General features: G+C 30.9%; 2 protein-coding genes across 2 annotated transcripts; both read left to right on the forward strand.

Moving 5' to 3' along the window:
* The first annotated feature begins 5132 nt into the window (after positions 1–5132).
* Positions 5133–11181, forward strand: LOC122584382 (CDP-diacylglycerol--serine O-phosphatidyltransferase 1). The gene is made up of 13 exons (XM_043756565.1): positions 5133–5358; positions 6211–6408; positions 6861–6926; positions 7023–7082; positions 7392–7482; positions 7675–7729; positions 8205–8284; positions 8919–9035; positions 9174–9258; positions 9600–9691; positions 9865–10118; positions 10559–10647; positions 10830–11181. Exons 2-13 carry the CDS (start codon positions 6242–6244, stop codon positions 10955–10957), a joined length of 1284 nt encoding a protein of 427 aa, XP_043612500.1. The 5' UTR covers positions 5133–5358; positions 6211–6241; the 3' UTR covers positions 10958–11181.
* A 733-nt stretch (positions 11182–11914) lies between these two features.
* LOC122582813 (calcium-binding allergen Ole e 8-like) lies at positions 11915–12676 on the forward strand. Its single transcript, XM_043755250.1, has one exon. It carries the CDS (start codon positions 11968–11970, stop codon positions 12460–12462), a length of 495 nt encoding a protein of 164 aa, XP_043611185.1. The 5' UTR covers positions 11915–11967; the 3' UTR covers positions 12463–12676.
* The last annotated feature ends 4758 nt before the right edge of the window (positions 12677–17434 follow it).

Genomic DNA, 17434 nt, shown 5'->3' on the forward strand with positions numbered 1-17434 from the left:
TTATGAGATTATAAGTTCTTTAGGAGATTTATAAGTTCTTTATGCAATTTATAAGTTCTTTACGCGATTTATATGTTCTTTATGCAATTTATATCTTGTTGTACATTATGATTACCATAAAGAACATGTAAATCGAGTAAATAACCTATAAATCGCATAAAGAACTTTTAATCTCATAAAGAACTTATAAATCTCATAAAGAACTTATAATCTCATAAAGAACTTATAAATCTCATAAAGAACTTAAGAATCTCATTGCGATTTTACACAATCGCATTGCGATTTTGAGAATCTTTATGCGATTTAGAGAATCTCTATGCGATTTTTGTATTTTATTGCGATTTTATTGGGTATTTTGTGAAAATTCAAAAAAAGTTGGGTAAATTGATATATTTTTTCAAAAATTTTGGGTATTGGTGTTATTTTCTCAAAACAAAAAGCTAAGTTTAAAAGACCTTGACAAACATTTAGTTTTTGATAATTTTTAAAATCACAATTACCTTTTGATAGTTTTACAGTTTTACCATCCGATCTATAGATGGATTTAGTATATGGTGAAACATGAGCTTGAAAGTTTCAATATGAGCAAAATGTTTTCATAAATGGAAACAGAGGTTTTTCGAGCACGAGTTTCATATGTAATTGGAGTTGGTTATATAAAGAAAAATGTTGTTGAACACAAATTTATCATTTAAAAAAATAATCAATAGACATTGATTTTTTTAATTTATACAAAATGTTTTCAAGAATAAAGACATTGATTTTTTTCATATTGGGTTTTATTAATTGAAGTTGGATATCTGGAAAACATGCGTTAAGTTTAAGTTTATCGTTAAAAATAGTTTGAAAAAAAATACATACTCTATGAATAAAAACCATATAGTGTCCTTAATCAAATTTTTTTTTTTTTAATTTTATGATAGAAATTAATATCACTGGAGCAAGATTGAAAAAGAAAATATTGTCAAAATGGAAGTAATAATAATATCTAGTATCTATCTTATGCTTTTTCATGTCCGATAAATAGATGAAAAGTACACCTATAACTCGATAAGAGCATGGGGTATGGTGCTTCAATGCCGACCAAGAACCATGACATGGCAGTCGGCACCATATATTTCTCCATAACTCCCCATTCTGCGCCGATCACATATTTGGGGTTCTTCATGTATATCTCGATGTTCGAAGTAAAACTTTATTCTTAACTTTTAGTGAAAACCAGATTTATAATGCACGATGGTCGATTGGGGTTTTTTATTTATTAATAGGATAGGATGAGACTAATTAAACCTTACCTTATACTTAATCGGATGAAATTGGCTTAAGGATTCATGAAACTATATATAAACCTTTGCTGCTTTTTTCTTCTTGACTAACGTTAAACGCATATTGTAGGGATAGTCTGGAAAGATGATTTCTGGAATCATTATTTATCTGTAACCATTAGGAGTATTATTGTGGGTTTTTGGATTCATTATTGATGAGAAGATTTCTTAAATTTAGAAAATGAAATAGAAGATCATTAAAATGGAAGTAATATAAGCATTGATAAAAGATTAGTCATTTTATCTAAGGCTATAACTTCTTCTTGAAAACTATATCTTGTATGTTTTCATGATGAGAAAATGATTCGTATTGATATCAATAAAAATACAATTGAATTGGACCGTGCATCACTCATGGTTTCATATTTATATTTAAAACACTACACGATCAAACCTTATAATTGGAAACAAATTTTGTGCTACTAGGAACACGCGTATATTTTTCGATCATAAGAAGTTAAGAACATTTACAATTGGGGGGTTGGTGGCTTCCTCGTCTACATTTTAGTTTTGGGACCTTGGAATCTGGACCCCATGTTTATTGGATCTGAGATATATGATTCCTATGTTATATATATATATATATATATATTTTTGGGTTCGCTAAATACAACCCTTAGGCTGTGTTTAAGGTGCATAAATTGTTTGTACATTAACCATGAAAATCAGGGAGCGGACTTTTAATATGAAAGGTACAAGTTTTTTTTATACACGTTAAATAGAGCCCTTAGGGTTGTATTTAACATTTCTCTTTTTTTATCCTTGATTTTATATATTATAGTTCAAAGCAAAATGGTGGGCTTTTACTCCTTTCCTGGTAGTAAATTCTTGTGAGTATAAAATGTATGACTTAAAATGTTGTAAGAACTATGTGTATTACTTGCAGGTTTTCTTGACGCAAAAGGATGATTTAATATTTTTTCTTTTTCCAATGCCCTTTAGAGTGTTCATAATGGGGATTTTCACCCCGACATCAAAGCCACCCACCTCTGGGTGGTGGTGTCAAGCCCGTATCATACTTTGGGGTTGTTGGCCTAGCGTGCGTGTGATCAGTTATGAAGTAATTGATCTAGTTACATTGTCTTCGTTCATGGTCTTTTTTTAACATATATTTTTGTTTATTTAACCGTAAATTAATAGTTAACATTTTAAACCCTACAATAACAAATCAATACATAAATCATCTTTTCTGACTCTTTTGATAAAGGGAGAATTGTAAATGTAAATATACCTAACTTATGAAGAATCAAAATACAGGTTCTTAACATATAATTACAATACTCATAAAACATGGTTTAAGAAAAAAGTTTTGTTAAGTATAAATTATTATACTTGGTGTATTTTTTGAAGTATAAAGTAATACTAGTTTAATGCATGTAATAAGTTACTAATAATAATTCTTAATAATGAATTACCGTTTTTATTAAGAAAATATGTAAATTTATGTATTCATTCCAGTGAAACAAAATTAGCTCCCTACAATAAGTCAATATGGAACTTTATTATCTGCCGGCATCTACAGAATCACATTACCCTTCTTCTTTCTTTTGGTTTCAGAAGTAAAGTCAAAAGCTTTTTCTTATACAACGAGAAGTTTATCCTAGTTATAGTGGGCAATAAAATAAAAAAAGCATAGGAATCTAATTATTCGGATATCATCAATCATCAATCAACTATATCTGTATATATGAAGTATCCATCAATTATTATACCAAAAAATAATTAATGGTGGAAAGTTACACTTACCAATAGTAAAAACACACATATATTAGATATATGGATATATACAAATATGTATAGAACCAATGAATTCTTTTTCTTCTCAAGATATAATATAATACCTTATACAACATTTTGTTTGAATCATAGCCGAGGCGACAACTTTTTTTTTTTTTTAATAGTCAATTGGTATTCGACATCAAAAAACACCTCACTATATAATGATGAAGTCCTATACGTACGCTAGACTATGAGATGTAGACATAAGCCGATTCGACAACTTAGCGTGGGAGATATAGTGGAGATGAAAGAACGATATAGTGTTAGATGCGATTTTGAGGACATAATCTTCTTTTAAAAGCTTGAAATATTCAAAAATATTTAAATCTTTATATACTACAACATATATCTCTATTTTTTAAAAATATTTTCGATACCTTTCTATATTATAACAAAAAGAGAAGGTTATGGGTACATTTGACACCCCTTAAAACTCTTTTTAATTTAAAACTTTTTTCTAATTACTCGAGAGCTCTATCGAAATAATTCTTTTAAATTTTTTTTAAGATATACAATATCCTTATAAGTTATAACTCTCCCGATAGATGATTATATATCACCTAAAACTTTATTAATCGTTCTCATTCATCTCATTTCTATTTTTAATAAACAAATTAAGTTCTGTAAATTTCTCAACAAAAAAAATTATGGTTATTTTATATCAGTTTAATTTTATTTTTGGTGTTTTGTTCGTGTTTGTTTATTATTTGATATTGAATGGTTATGTTATTGTTATTTTTCATCTCTTTTAATTTAAACTGTTGTCAATTGTATTTTGATTATGTCTTCTTCTTTTATTACAATATGGTTTATTCTTTTAAATTTGTTCTGTTTATGTTTTGTTACTTTTCACCTGTTTTGTTATTTATTATTTTGATGTTTACTTTTGATATATATATATATATATATATTGAGATTATTGTCAATCAGACGAAGATGGAAACTAGTTTAATAATATTACTAGCATCAACCTCATTATCACCGCCTGCCGTCACTTACCTTTTACATCTTACCGTCGTTAATTACTACCATCAGTCGCCACTCACTCCCACATCTTGTCACCGCCATTACCGCATCCTCACATTACGCGCATAACCTGATAATAAAAATAATAATACGTAATGAGTGGATTACATATGTCAAGTTTTGATGATATTAGAAGGTTTTTTGTTTAAGTTTTTATTATTATAATGGTAATGATTGATGTTTTTAATTCATAAACTTAAATATTTTTTTTTTATCTATAATCTCTTATAAAGAGAATAGGATTTAAGAAATTAATCATAAATTTTTTTCTCAAAATACCCTTATTTAAACATAAAATTTTCATATACTCTTCTTTTCTTGTTCTCTCTAATCATTACACATTCTCATTCACCTTCTACCACCTTCTGTCACCACCCTCCTTCTCCAGTGCCTCCCCCGATCTCCACCACCGCCTCCCTTTTATACTCTCTTCGCCTTCTAACTGCCGCAATGCGCGGGCATTATGCTCATATTATAAGATGATGACATGTGAAAAAGTTTTTTTTAAAAAAAGAGAAAGTAGATTAAGTGGTTCCAAACATATTTTTTTGAAAGACAGAGTGGATAAATGACTAACACCCTCAACTTTGATGCAACCACGTCGGGTTCGAATCTTGACAATGCCCAATAGTCTGCTCTCCCATGTGTAGATGAGTATAGCATTATCAATACCTTTCATCACATTTGCATGTGGCAAAATTTAAATCCATGACATCCTAAGAAGAAACCACAAAGTGGGAAACTCCCTAACCACTATGCTATCTACCTAATGACGGTTCCAAACATATATTATTTTAGTATTTTTAAACTACATAATGTTTATGAGGTTTAATATTTTTTTAATTAAAATAATAATAATAAAATAATAACCATAATCATAATTCTCTCTCTGGACCATTGTACTTTTTCTTCACAAATAGAGTATATCACTGTTTTTCTCTCTCTCCCTTTTCTCTCTGTCCTACCAATACATACATATACATACACACCTTCCTACATCTATATCTATCTATATATATACACACACAAATTCATCAAAGGAACCAGTTTTATGACTGAAAATTGATAGAGAAAAGAAACCCAGTTAGCTTTTAGCCTTTCAAACCCTTATTAATCACCTTTTTCACAATTATTTCATCGTTGTTATTCAAATCTTGAGTTTCAGAGATCCATCGGCCAAGCATCCATCTTTTTCCAGTCTATCTTGTCACCAGGGCTAAATCTCTATGTAATAAATCACTATCTCTCTTTACATATATATATTTCTCTGTGTATGTGTACCTTTGTTGTTAATCTATTTCTGTTGCACATGTAAGTCTGTGAGTGTGCGTACTTTTAATAATTAGGTGTACCTTTTATTATCCATTTTCCATGCACTCTGTGTTATTACCTTTACAAAAGTTTATTTATTTATGATATGGGTTTTTAATCCTGGATGGAAATTTTAAGTGGCCTTTTGTTTCACATTATGTTTTGAAGGTTATTTTTATTGTATCTATTTATTTATGATTTATGTTTGGGTATTTGTTTGGAAACCAATATGTGGGCAATTGAATTATGTGGTAATTATTGTTTGAAAAAGTTTGATTTCTAAAAAGATTTCTTTTTTTTTTATATATATAAAAAAGAATGTTTTTGGACACAATTGATACTTCTCATGAAGTCCTTTTTTTGGATGTATGTTGTTGTATTCAGCTGGCAATATCTTCACCCGTGACTACTAGTAACTATATTTGTTCTTAAGCTGGATGTCACTTTCTAGGCTTCTTTGGTAGCAATGAATCTTTAAGTGTTTGATTACGAGATGGTAATTATGTGTTGTTTATCCTTTATTGTATCTATCTACCTAAATTCGTATTAGGCACTTTGGGTCTTATACATTCGTGTGGTACATGTGTTAGCTTTTGAAAAGTCATTGATCACATCACGGTTCGACAGATAAATTCTATGTGAAATTGTGTTGAATGGGAATGTTTCAGTATTGTTTAGAATTTGTTCTCATTGCCTGCTGATTTTATCTAGTGATCGAACATATAATTTTGGGTCGAATTTTCTGAAACGAAAATGTTGTCATTTGTAGCGATCAAGATTAGGTGACATTAAACAGCTTAATGGAGGGGGTTAATGGTCATAGAAGAGGAAGGAGAAGAGATCATGTTGCTCATTCTAATGGTGAAGTGAGCATAGTGGTTACTGATGACGAACTCGACCCATGGACGGCTTGGGCTTATAAGCCTCGAACGATCTCATTGTTATTCATTGGTGCATGTTTTCTTATGTAAGTTTAACATAGTTCATCTAGCTTGCTAAAGGCCAAAGTTTTGATCATGATTTACCCTTTTTATTCAAGCTAAACACCAAGCAGTTTTGGTTGATTATGCGTTTTTTGCCATGGAATTATCATCATAATAGTCAAAAACAGAAGTTCCTAAGAGCCTTTTCGCTTCAAACTCCCACAAATTTGCACCCTTTCTACGTATAGTTTGAAGCTGTATATCCAAACGTTTGAATGTTCTCTTCTAGATTATTGTGTTATAAATAAAGAGCTACAAGATATCTGACTAATAGAAACACTGACCATTAAACCATCCGTGTCATTGCAATTATTGAACAAAAAAAAGTGAACAGGTTGCATGACCTTTAAAGGAACTTAGCTTTCTGAATGATTTTTTTAAAGTTAATAAGTTATTATTTATGTAATGTAAATGCACTTTTTGAATCTGCTCTCAGTTGGGTAAGTGGAGCTCTTGATCCTGAAGGTAGTTCATCAGCTGATCTTGTTACATCAGTCAAAAGGTGAGTTATAATTTGTTATAGATTATATAAGGTATCTCTTCTGCATGAGTTTAATCATCCAAAAAGTTAAAATTCTAATGCTAATTTTTATTGAAGGGGAATATGGGCAATGATTGCAGTTTTTTTGACTTATTGTTTGTTGCAAGCTCCTTCTACGTAAGTTCCCATAACTTTTTTTATTGATCTCTTTATACATCTTGATGTGTATGCTTCACTAGATTTTGCGGATATATTGAATTACATTCTGCTAGTAAGCTAATTGATCTTATATAATGGGGCTGTCCCGTTAAAGAACCACGGTTCCTTTTCTAGAACATATTTAAATTAGATTCTTTGTCGATCCATTGTATTTATTTATAAAATCTGTCCATGTTCGTGTTGGATGACACATAAGCTATTTTGCAAGAGTACCATGGGCATTTTGAATCTCTTGAATGACACTCTTTCCATCTCATGGTCTTGCAGGTTACTAATTAGGCCACATCCAGCAATTTGGCGCCTTGTTCATGGCTTGGCTGTTATCTACCTTGTGGCTCTAACATTTTTGCTTTTCCAGGTTGGTTTTTTCTGTATGTATGTAACATTTGTTTGCTGCTTATACAGCTATATGAATCGTTTACAATGGCCAGATTTTCTTTAAAATGGTTATTTGGGTAACTTTGTACATTTTCCCTATTTCCAACTCGTTAAATTTTGCATTGGAGGTGGGATGATTACTAAACATTGCTTTGTTGATGTTTATTGTCAGACTCGTGACAGTGCTAGGCAATTCATGAAGTATCTCCACCCCGATCTTGGCATTGGTAAAATATTTTGAGTTATTTACATGTTTGAACTGTTTTTTTTTTAAAGTGCTAGTTTCAATCTATTTAACTATAAATGGGTCATTTTGTGTATCTCTAAAGGGTCAAGTCAGGTAAAATTAATAGAATTGGCCAAAACAAAGTGGGTTAACTGCCCCGAATGGGTTGAAAGTGTCCAAGGTGTATTCTTAACTCTTAAGTGATGCAGCCTCATAAGTCATTTTTTAAGGCTTATCATTGTAACAAATTAGTTCTCTAATTAAACTCAACACATTAATAATATTATAGAATAGTCAAAATAGACAAAAGTGTGATCAGTCAACACAATCCAACCAACCCAAAATAATAGATCACTTGTTGTGACCCCTTAGGCCCTTACCGAATCTGCCTGACCTACCATTTTGCCACATCTAGTTTGTTCATATATAGTAGTTGAAATGGTAGCTTGACTTTATTATATGTTGATTTTTATCAGAACTTCCCGAGAGGTCATATGGCGCTGATTGCCGTATCTATGTAGCTGATAACCCAACCAACAGGTTTATAAATGTTTATGTATGATTTCTTCTTTCACAATCTCAGTATTACTTTGTCTAGTCTCATGTTCCTGGAGAAACAAGTTTATCTTTAACTCTTGTGCGGTTGTGCAATTAAGGATGAGTGAGTCAGTTTCTAACAAAAAGTTATGCTTGTATATAATAAAGAATCTTGGTCGTAGCTAAATATAATGGTTATCAGTTATCAGACAAATCATTCTCCCTCTAATTTGTATTAATTTTCCTCTTTTGACTTTGAATGTCAAACTTCTATATAACAAATTACAGTTAGAGAACGTAACGAGTAACACTGCAGTAAATATCACAAGTTCGTTTTGGAACTAAAATGCTATATATATGCATGCCAAAAGACCAAAGGGTTAATAGCCCAGTGGTACCGCCTCTCACAAAAGAGTTTCTAGGCCGACTAACGTCACGGGTTCGAATCTTGAATTAACACTTCGATTCCCTCTCACCTAGTTTCTCTGGGGATAGAACCGGGATGCCAATATGCGGTAATGAGGCATGGTACCCAAAGGGTACATGGGGCTAAGTGGTTCCTACCCATTTACCATTTTTTTATATGCATGCCAAAAGTTGATTTTTTGGGACAGAAGAGGTTACAGATCACTAAATTGCTTTGGGTTTTGCAGGAGACACTTTTTGATGAATTTGTTCCTGCTCACATCTTCGGGTGGTGGGGAAAAGCAATAATGATTCGTAATCAACCCCTCTTGTGGGTCTTATCAATTGGATTTGAGTTTATGGAGGTTAGTAACTTAAAGTTAACCTCTAGCTGTGTTTTTCATTACCAATATGCTTTGAGTAGATTATAATTTTTCATGGATCATATATCTTAAATCTTAAACTACTCTCATGTGAATTGATGTCTTGCTTTCATTTTTCAGCTAACTTTTCGTCATATGCTGCCGAATTTCAATGAGTGCTGGTGGGACAGCATTATTCTTGACATATTAATCTGCAATTGGTTTGGTGAGTAACCACGAAACCTAATTTGTTATATTTACAACATGTAGCTGGGAAATAGACTAGCATAAAGCCTGGGCAAAAATTGTCCAAGTTGGTCTCTTTTATGTTGCTCTTTACAGATTACTACTTTTTTTCGAAAAGCTCTTTGCAGATTGCTACTATATTATGAATCTAGATGCCAATACATATTGTCTTCTGTATCACCCTAATACTTACACCCTGGGACCCAAAAAACCCATCATTGACTTATGCGTACTACTTTTGAAAATATATATTGATCACTATTATTTTGGTTGAAGCATTAAAGGTAATGTTCTGATAATGGAACTTTGTTTACATTGTAGGTATTTGGGCAGGAATGCAAACTGTTCGCTATTTTGATGGTAAAACATACGAGTGGGTTGGAATAAGCCGTCAACCAAATATATATAGCAAAGTACGTCCGTCTTTTAATACATTTGATTAAAAAATTGAAGTCAAAAAGTCATTTGCTGACTTGTTTTTTATGGTAGTAGTAGTAATATGCTATGATAGGTCTTTTGGTTAGTGTGTTGATCTTTAATCAATAACTGTAATCATACTTTGATCATTAATCCATGTTTTTACCAGGTAAAGCGAACATTGGGCCAATTTACGCCTGCACACTGGGATAAAGACGAATGGCACCCACTTCTTGGTCCATGGCGGTTCATCCAAGTTCTTAGTCTTTGCATCATCTTCTTAACCGTTGAAATGAATACCTTTTTCCTCAAGTTTTGCCTTTGGGTTCCTCCTCGAAACCCCATCATTGTCTATAGATTGGTCCTTTGGTGGCTGATTGCGATCCCTACAATTCGAGAGTACAATTCTTATCTACAAGACCAGTAATCCTCTCTCTCTCTCTCTCAATCATATTTATATTTATTAGAGTGAGACAAGATGGGTGGGTAACAATCAAATCCAGCATGGGCTGAAATGGTTTGACCCACATATAGTTTGTTGTTTATTTTCTAATATATAATCACTAGAAAGACAATATCATTGCAATGGTGATCTAAATCTTTGAATAAAACGATTAAGGAGGTTTTATTCTTTGAAAATATACTTTAAGAAGATACTTTGTATAATGTGCAACCCAAATTTAACCCATTCATAAGTAAAATAAAAATAAAAGACAAATTTGTAACCTCTAATATGTGTGAAGATAGTTTTTTTTAAAAGGCTTTATAGGATTAAGTGCTATTCATTATCATTTATTCCTCAAAGAGGGATTGTTTTTTGTATTTATGTTGACTTCTGGATCTCTCGGTTGATGTGTTATCAGGAAACCGGTGAAAAAGGTGGGAGCTTTTTGTTGGCTTTCATTAGCCATCTGCATCATTGAGCTACTCATCTGTATTAAATTTGGACATGGTGAGCTGTGTTTCCATTATTGATCAATCTTTGACTTTTAAGATCAAACTCTCTAATTTTCCATTTTACGTATTTGATGGATTTTTGACAAAAAATCAAACAAATGCAAGTGTTACTTTGTTTGACTGCAAAAGGCAAACGTTAACTATTTATGTTCAACTGAATGATTGTTCTGTTTTCAGGTTTATTTCCAACTCCAATGCCAACATGGCTGGTAGTTTTTTGGACAACTGCCGGTTTAGTCCTTACTGTATTCTTGATCTTGTGGACATGGCAGTCTCAGAGAACTTTAAAACGAAAGCGCGTATGAAGTTCTAACATATTTGTGGGTTTTAGCCATTCTTTGATTCGTTGGTGTTAGGTTTTCTTTCTTTCCTTTTTTTTTTGTTTGTAAATGCTAATTAATTGAATTTTGTAAATGCTTATTATTTGAGGATGAAATTATCCTCGATCTTTTTGCTTGGTTAAAATAAACTAAATCATACCAGAAACGCCAAAAGCGCATTATTCTAGTGTGAAATTATTGTGCATTGCCTGGTAAACTGGAATGAAAGTATGGTATTTTTATAGTTTACTTGTTATAAGTTACACAATTGAGTATCCTTTCCGCAAACTACCTTTGGAGTTAAATGCACCAGATGAAAGTCAACTATAAAACCAAACATCTGGAATTCATTTTTCGGGGTATGAAGTTTGGTTTACAGGCTAGATTGATTACTGCTGCAAATTTAGGTTTTCTAAAAGGGTTCATTGCGATTGTCATAAGCTTACTAATCCATTAGAGAACAGATCAATGGGTCACGAATGACTTATTTGGAATGGCCGAGTCTTTTTGACTCGTATGTACTCCAGTTGGGCGATTCCTAACTTTTTCTGTCTACTTGCAAGGTTGTATTAATAAGATTTAAACCTGAAACCTTTTGTAACAATTATATGATGTTAACACTAATTTTGAAGGTGGTTTGGATACCAAATTAACATCCTAACCAAAATATAAATAGAGCTTTGGATTTATAAAGAAAAATAATATTTCAAAGAAAAATATGGAAGTTTATGAAGATAAAAGACTCACATTATTATTTCAAATATCAACTTCTTTGGAAATCTAATAAAGATTCACACATGTACGATCTACATTTAACTAATCTAAAAAGTTTCTTGAGAAATAAAGATCTAAAAAAATGATGTCACTTTTTTGACTTTACTTAAAGTAGTAATAGTTTGACCAAACTTGCGATACACCCTTAAAACACCTATACATACAAGTCATATTCATATCCCTTATCTCAATATTTTAATTTCTTCAAAAACACACACACAATGGCAGCTGAAATCACAAAGCCATCACTACACCTAACAAAAGCAAACGAAATAAAACACGTATTCAGCCGTTTTGACATGAACAAAGATGGCAAGATCTCAGCAGTTGAGCTGGTTGACATAATGAAAGCCTTGGGATCAGATACTTCAGTTGAAGAAGTAAATGTAATTATGACCCATATTGATACCGACCAAGATGGGTTCATAAATCTTGAAGAATTCACAAGATTTTGTAAGGCAACAGCTGATGTGGATGATGAAAATGATGGTGAGGGAGTCAATAAGGAGTTGAAAAATGCATTTGAGATGTATGATTTGAATAAAAATGGATTGATTTCTGCTACTGAGTTGCATCATATTTTGGGTCAGTTGGGTGAAGGATGCAGTGTTGATGATTGTGTTAAAATGATCGAGCCTGTTGATTCTGATGGTGATGGTTTTGTTAATTTTGAAGAGTTTAAGAAAATGATGTCTAATACTCCTCCTTCTAAGTGAAGCAAGTTTGATGATGGGTTTTTAGATTTGAGTTGATCGATTTACATGAACTCTTGTAATTTTTAATGTAACGTAATGTGTGATTTGAATAAGTTTTGAGATCTTAATCCATGTTGGATTAGTTCTTTGTTGTAACGTGTTTGTTTATAAGTGGTGGTAGATTGGGTGTTGACCTTATGAAATTAGAAAGAAATGCTACTACTATAATTTGCAAGTGTTATGTGTTCCTATATTTATAGGATAATGATAAATCAACCTAATTGATATACTTTAAGTTGTGCCTAATTGTAAGATGATATGTGTAAAAATCATGGGGCAATATTAGGAAAGAGGATTAGTGTATTCCACATGTCAAATTCTTAAGATTTTAGGCATATCTTTAGACACACCAATTAGGTTGATTAATCATTTTCCATATTTATATGTATTGTTGCATGATACAAAGACACTTGACAATACTAGCAGTGAAAATTCAAATTTTCCACTTTAAGATTACTCGGAGATGGCAACTCTATTGAATGTATGCAGACTGCATTGTAACCCTGAGGTAGCTATCTTCAAACCCTATCACCCCATGATGTTACCTAACATGTTTAAACCTAAGCTTAGGTTGCCAAACTACCAAGTCACCTTGAAGATGGTTTTTAGTGAATACAGGAGTTAACTTTTTTCCTCGAATAAAATCCCAAATTCCTGAGTAAATAGAACGAGAAGTCTAACGTTCAAAAAAAAAAAAGTAGAAGCCTAACACACAACATTTTGTGTTATTTCATTCAACAACAACAATAACAGTACCCAATCTCTGTGTGGGGTATGGGGGAGGTAAGCTGTAGGCAGTCAATGTCTCTACCCTAAGGTAGATAGACTGCTTCCATAAGGACCTCTGACCACAAGGATGTAAGAGTCGGGAAGTTTAAAGTGTTATTTCATTCATTTCGCCTAATCTATAATATAACTAAAAGAGGGGTTGGGGTACACTTAGCACCCTTAGGTTGCTAAAGCCCTCCCTCATTAATCCTCTATTTTTTTTAATTATTAAATCTAAAGTCCGACCTTATTATTAATAAATAGAACAATCTTTTTATACTTAAAAGTCTCTCAAAAATTATATTATATATATATATATACAACTTAGGAAAAAACCATCACATATTCTCAAAAAAAAAAAAAACCTACGACCAAACCAAAAAAAAAAAAGTCTGACTACCAAAAGATTTGACCTCCTCCTATACCAGATAATATGTTTTAAATTTTTAAAGATAATCACTTTTATGAAATTCAATATATTATGAACTTAAATTGTTATTATTATTATTATTATTATTATTATTATTATTATTATATCTCTTTAAATTTAGTTTGTTGTCCATTATAAGTTCATTATGACTTCTTTTTCAACAACAAAAAATAAGACCACATTAGTTCATCTTGAAGATCTTAAACCAACACATGTTAACCATCATCTACGACTCCGTGTTGTGCATGTATGGACTGTTTCGGAGTGGAACAACCTGAAAAAAATCAAAACGTTCAAGATGGTCTTTGTTGATGAATGGATATGTATTTTTCAAATATACTCCCTCTTTATTAATCCTTTATTTTTTAATACTTATTTAATAAAAAATGACCGACCTTTAATAGAAAAAATCTTATTATATATATATATCACCTAGAAAAAACTCTTACATATTCTCAACTATAAGAAAAAACCTACTGCAAAAAAAACCCCCTGCTACGATCGACTACCAAAAAGGTTTTTTTATCTATATACTTTGTTCCTATTTAATCATTATTATTGATGAATTGTATGTTTCTTCTTTAGCTTTCGTATTGATTAAGTATACACTTTTTGTTTCTATTTTTATTTAACTAAAGTTGAAAAAAAAGGGGTAAACTTGAATCAATATTTGTATGGAGTTAATTTTCATATGTTTCTTCTTTATTTTTCGTATTTATTAAGTTGTGATATTGGTCATACACTTTTTGTTTCACAATTATTATAAGATTTATATATCTTGAAACTATCCGTCCAATGGACGGGCCAAAGCACTAGTATAATATAATGAAATGGCATAAGGATCATTGAACGATGTTTTAAAAGTTCTAAATTATTACCACGTGTAAATATTTATACATGTTAAAGTATATCTATAACTCTTATAAAACAATAGTTAACCAAACATTTTAAAGCCCTCTTGCAATCTAAAACTAATTTGAAAAATTGCCACATAAGATTTTATCCTATGTGTCAACTCCATATTTTTCTTTAAATAAACTATATATTTAGAAAACAAATGAACGTATATATGTTAAAATGAATAAATATATATATTGTAAAAATCTAAGATCTTCTCATTAGATAAAATGATATCTTCTCTTTAGTTTAAAAAATCACGTCTATACCTAATGATATTTCATTATCTTTTTTATTCAACATTTATATGAGGTTCATTTCGTTTTTTTTTATGGTGATTATATGAAAGTTTGCTCAGGCCGTTAGTTAGTTGGAACTCTCATCGCATTAATCATTAGTGACAATATTTAAAGTTTATAAGCTTTTTTATCACCACTAAATTATATTCATCTTATATGAGTTAAGAGCTTTGTATAATATCATAACTTTCTGAAAGAGTTATGTTAATTCTTTCGTTCATATCACTATGGAAATTATGTACAATTTTTGGTTTAATTCTTTTATCTTTTTTTGAATTTTATGATAATGGTTAATATAATCTCTTTTTTCTTTTGTTTTTTAACAATACAATTTTTCATTGTGATGATGAGAAAAATATTATGATGGTAGACGAAGAGTTAATTCAAAACAAGTGTATATAACAATTAGTTTATGATTGGATAATGAATATGTTATTGCTAATTTAATTAAGTGAAACTAAATAGATTGTTCGTCCATATGTTTTTTTTACGATCATTATTGATCCATTCCATTAACTCATTTGTTCACATATTAAGCGTTTCGTTAAATGTTTTTTTAAGCAAGTTTAACTCAAATCTCACTTTATTGAGCACCTTTTTAAAGCATCCGCACATCGTGCGGGTAAAAAAATCTTAGTAATATTATATGATATCATTCGGTTATTTAATCTGATTTGATGACATCCGGTCCGGTTTTTTACTTTTTTTATTTTTTTTAAAATTAGTTTTGATTCAGACGTGCTGTAAACAATTTTAACCAGCGATTTGCTGAACCTCCAAAACCCTCCTCATGGAAAATACCTTGAGATGAGAAACCCAAGGCTCGAACTCGAGACCTTGGGAAAAACTAATTTTAATTAGATAAGATAATGCTTATAACTAGGGGTGTTCATCGGTTCGGTTTTCGGTTATTCGGTCTATTTGGTTCGGGTTTTTCGGTTTTTTTATTTTTGTTTTTCAAAACCAAAACCTAATTCAAAATAAAAAAACCAAACCAAAAACCAAATTAGAATTTGGTTCGGTTTCGGTTTAAAACCGAAAAAACCAAATATGTAAAACACAAATTCACAATTTTTGTTTGTCTAGGTTGTGTTTCAACCAAAATGATTTCAATTTTTACCGAAATAGTGAATTTAGACTTCAAGTACAATATGGATAAATAAGTAACATAACTGAAACATATAAACTCTTATTTGTTATCCTTATTAAAATTTTTTTATCAAGTCTTACATTGTTTGTCAATTGAACTATTTTAATTTCAGAAGAAATCAATATAATAAACAAATAGAAAACAAAAGTAAAAAATACATTAATAACTATCCATACAAAAAAATATATATTTATTAAATATTTTTGATAATACATAAAAGGAATATAAGTTATTCGGTTTTTTCGGTTTAACCAAATTCATTATCATAAACCCATAACCAAACCAAAAACCAAATATATAATTCGGTTTCGGCAACAAACCAAACCCAAAACCTAATTCAAAAACGGTTTGGTTTTTTTCGGTTTTTCAAACAGTTCAGTTTACGGTTTAACCAGGTAAAGAACAAACCACGAACACCCCTACTTATAACCAAGGAAATACTAAATTTCATAATTATATATCTTTAAATGATGATAAGTATATAACTAGTTGAATTTATTAAATTAAAACTAAATCTAAAAAAGTCAAAATAAGTATATTAACTAGAATTTGTACCCTGCGCGTAGCCGCGGGTAAGAATTCTTTAACATAGTATTCGAGTGGAAAAAAAATATCCTGATTTAAAACACGAAAGCCTATTAAGGATTATTTGCTCAAAATTAAGCAATTAAAAGGGTAATACATTTGACAAAAGAGTTGTTATGACTTTTAATTACAACGTTGTTATCATTTATAATTACAACCAAACTACAAATTTTAATATGCAAATAGAGTAATAGGTATCATAACACTATACAGAAATGGTTAAACAAATATACAATAGAGAAAAAAGCTTAAAAGTTCAAACCATATTACACTATAAAGAAATTTTAATATGCAAATACAGTAATAGGTATCATAACACTATCAAAAAATGGTTAAACAAATAGACAATAGAGAAAAAAGCTTAAAAATTAAAACCATATTACAATCGATCGAACTATTTAGCCTATTTTTAATTGATGAAACTTACGACTTAACAAATTACAAATCTTAAGTTAATTTATATTTTTATTGATAGATTAATTACTATGCAATAGAGATATGACGACAACGGCAACGGCAATGGTACCCAATCCCGGCAAAGCCGGGGTACGGGGGAGGTATGATGTAGACAGACCTTACCTCTACTCAAAGGTAAAGAGGCTGCTTCCAGATCCACCAAGGTGGAAGGGACCTCCGGTCCAAGAATGATAAAAAAAAAATATGGTTAGATCCACCGAAGTGAGACCTTTAACCCGAAGGGAATAATCTCAATCTCAAAAACCCTGATCTCGATCTCAAAAACGCTCCGTCTTCGATCTAAGGATCCAGGAAAAAGAGCCGTTGGGGAATGAGAGAGCAGAGGGT

This window comes from Erigeron canadensis, chromosome 1 (genome assembly GCF_010389155.1).
Source record: "Erigeron canadensis isolate Cc75 chromosome 1, C_canadensis_v1, whole genome shotgun sequence".
Lineage (NCBI taxonomy): Eukaryota > Viridiplantae > Streptophyta > Magnoliopsida > Asterales > Asteraceae > Erigeron > Erigeron canadensis.

What these genes read in the sequence shown, in the direction of transcription:
- LOC122584382 (XM_043756565.1), top strand. Translation starts at nt 6,242, where the DNA reads ATGGAGGGGGTTAATGGTCATAGAAGAGGAAGGAGAAGAGATCATGTT. An exon ending in CTTGTTACATCAGTCAAAAG is followed by an intron (nt 6,927 to 7,022) that starts GTGAGTTATAAT and finishes TTTTTATTGAAG; the next exon opens with GGGAATATGGGCAATGATTG. An exon ending in TTGTTGCAAGCTCCTTCTAC is followed by an intron (nt 7,083 to 7,391) that starts GTAAGTTCCCAT and finishes ATGGTCTTGCAG; the next exon opens with GTTACTAATTAGGCCACATC.
- LOC122582813 (XM_043755250.1), top strand. Translation starts at nt 11,968, where the DNA reads ATGGCAGCTGAAATCACAAAGCCATCACTACACCTAACAAAAGCAAAC.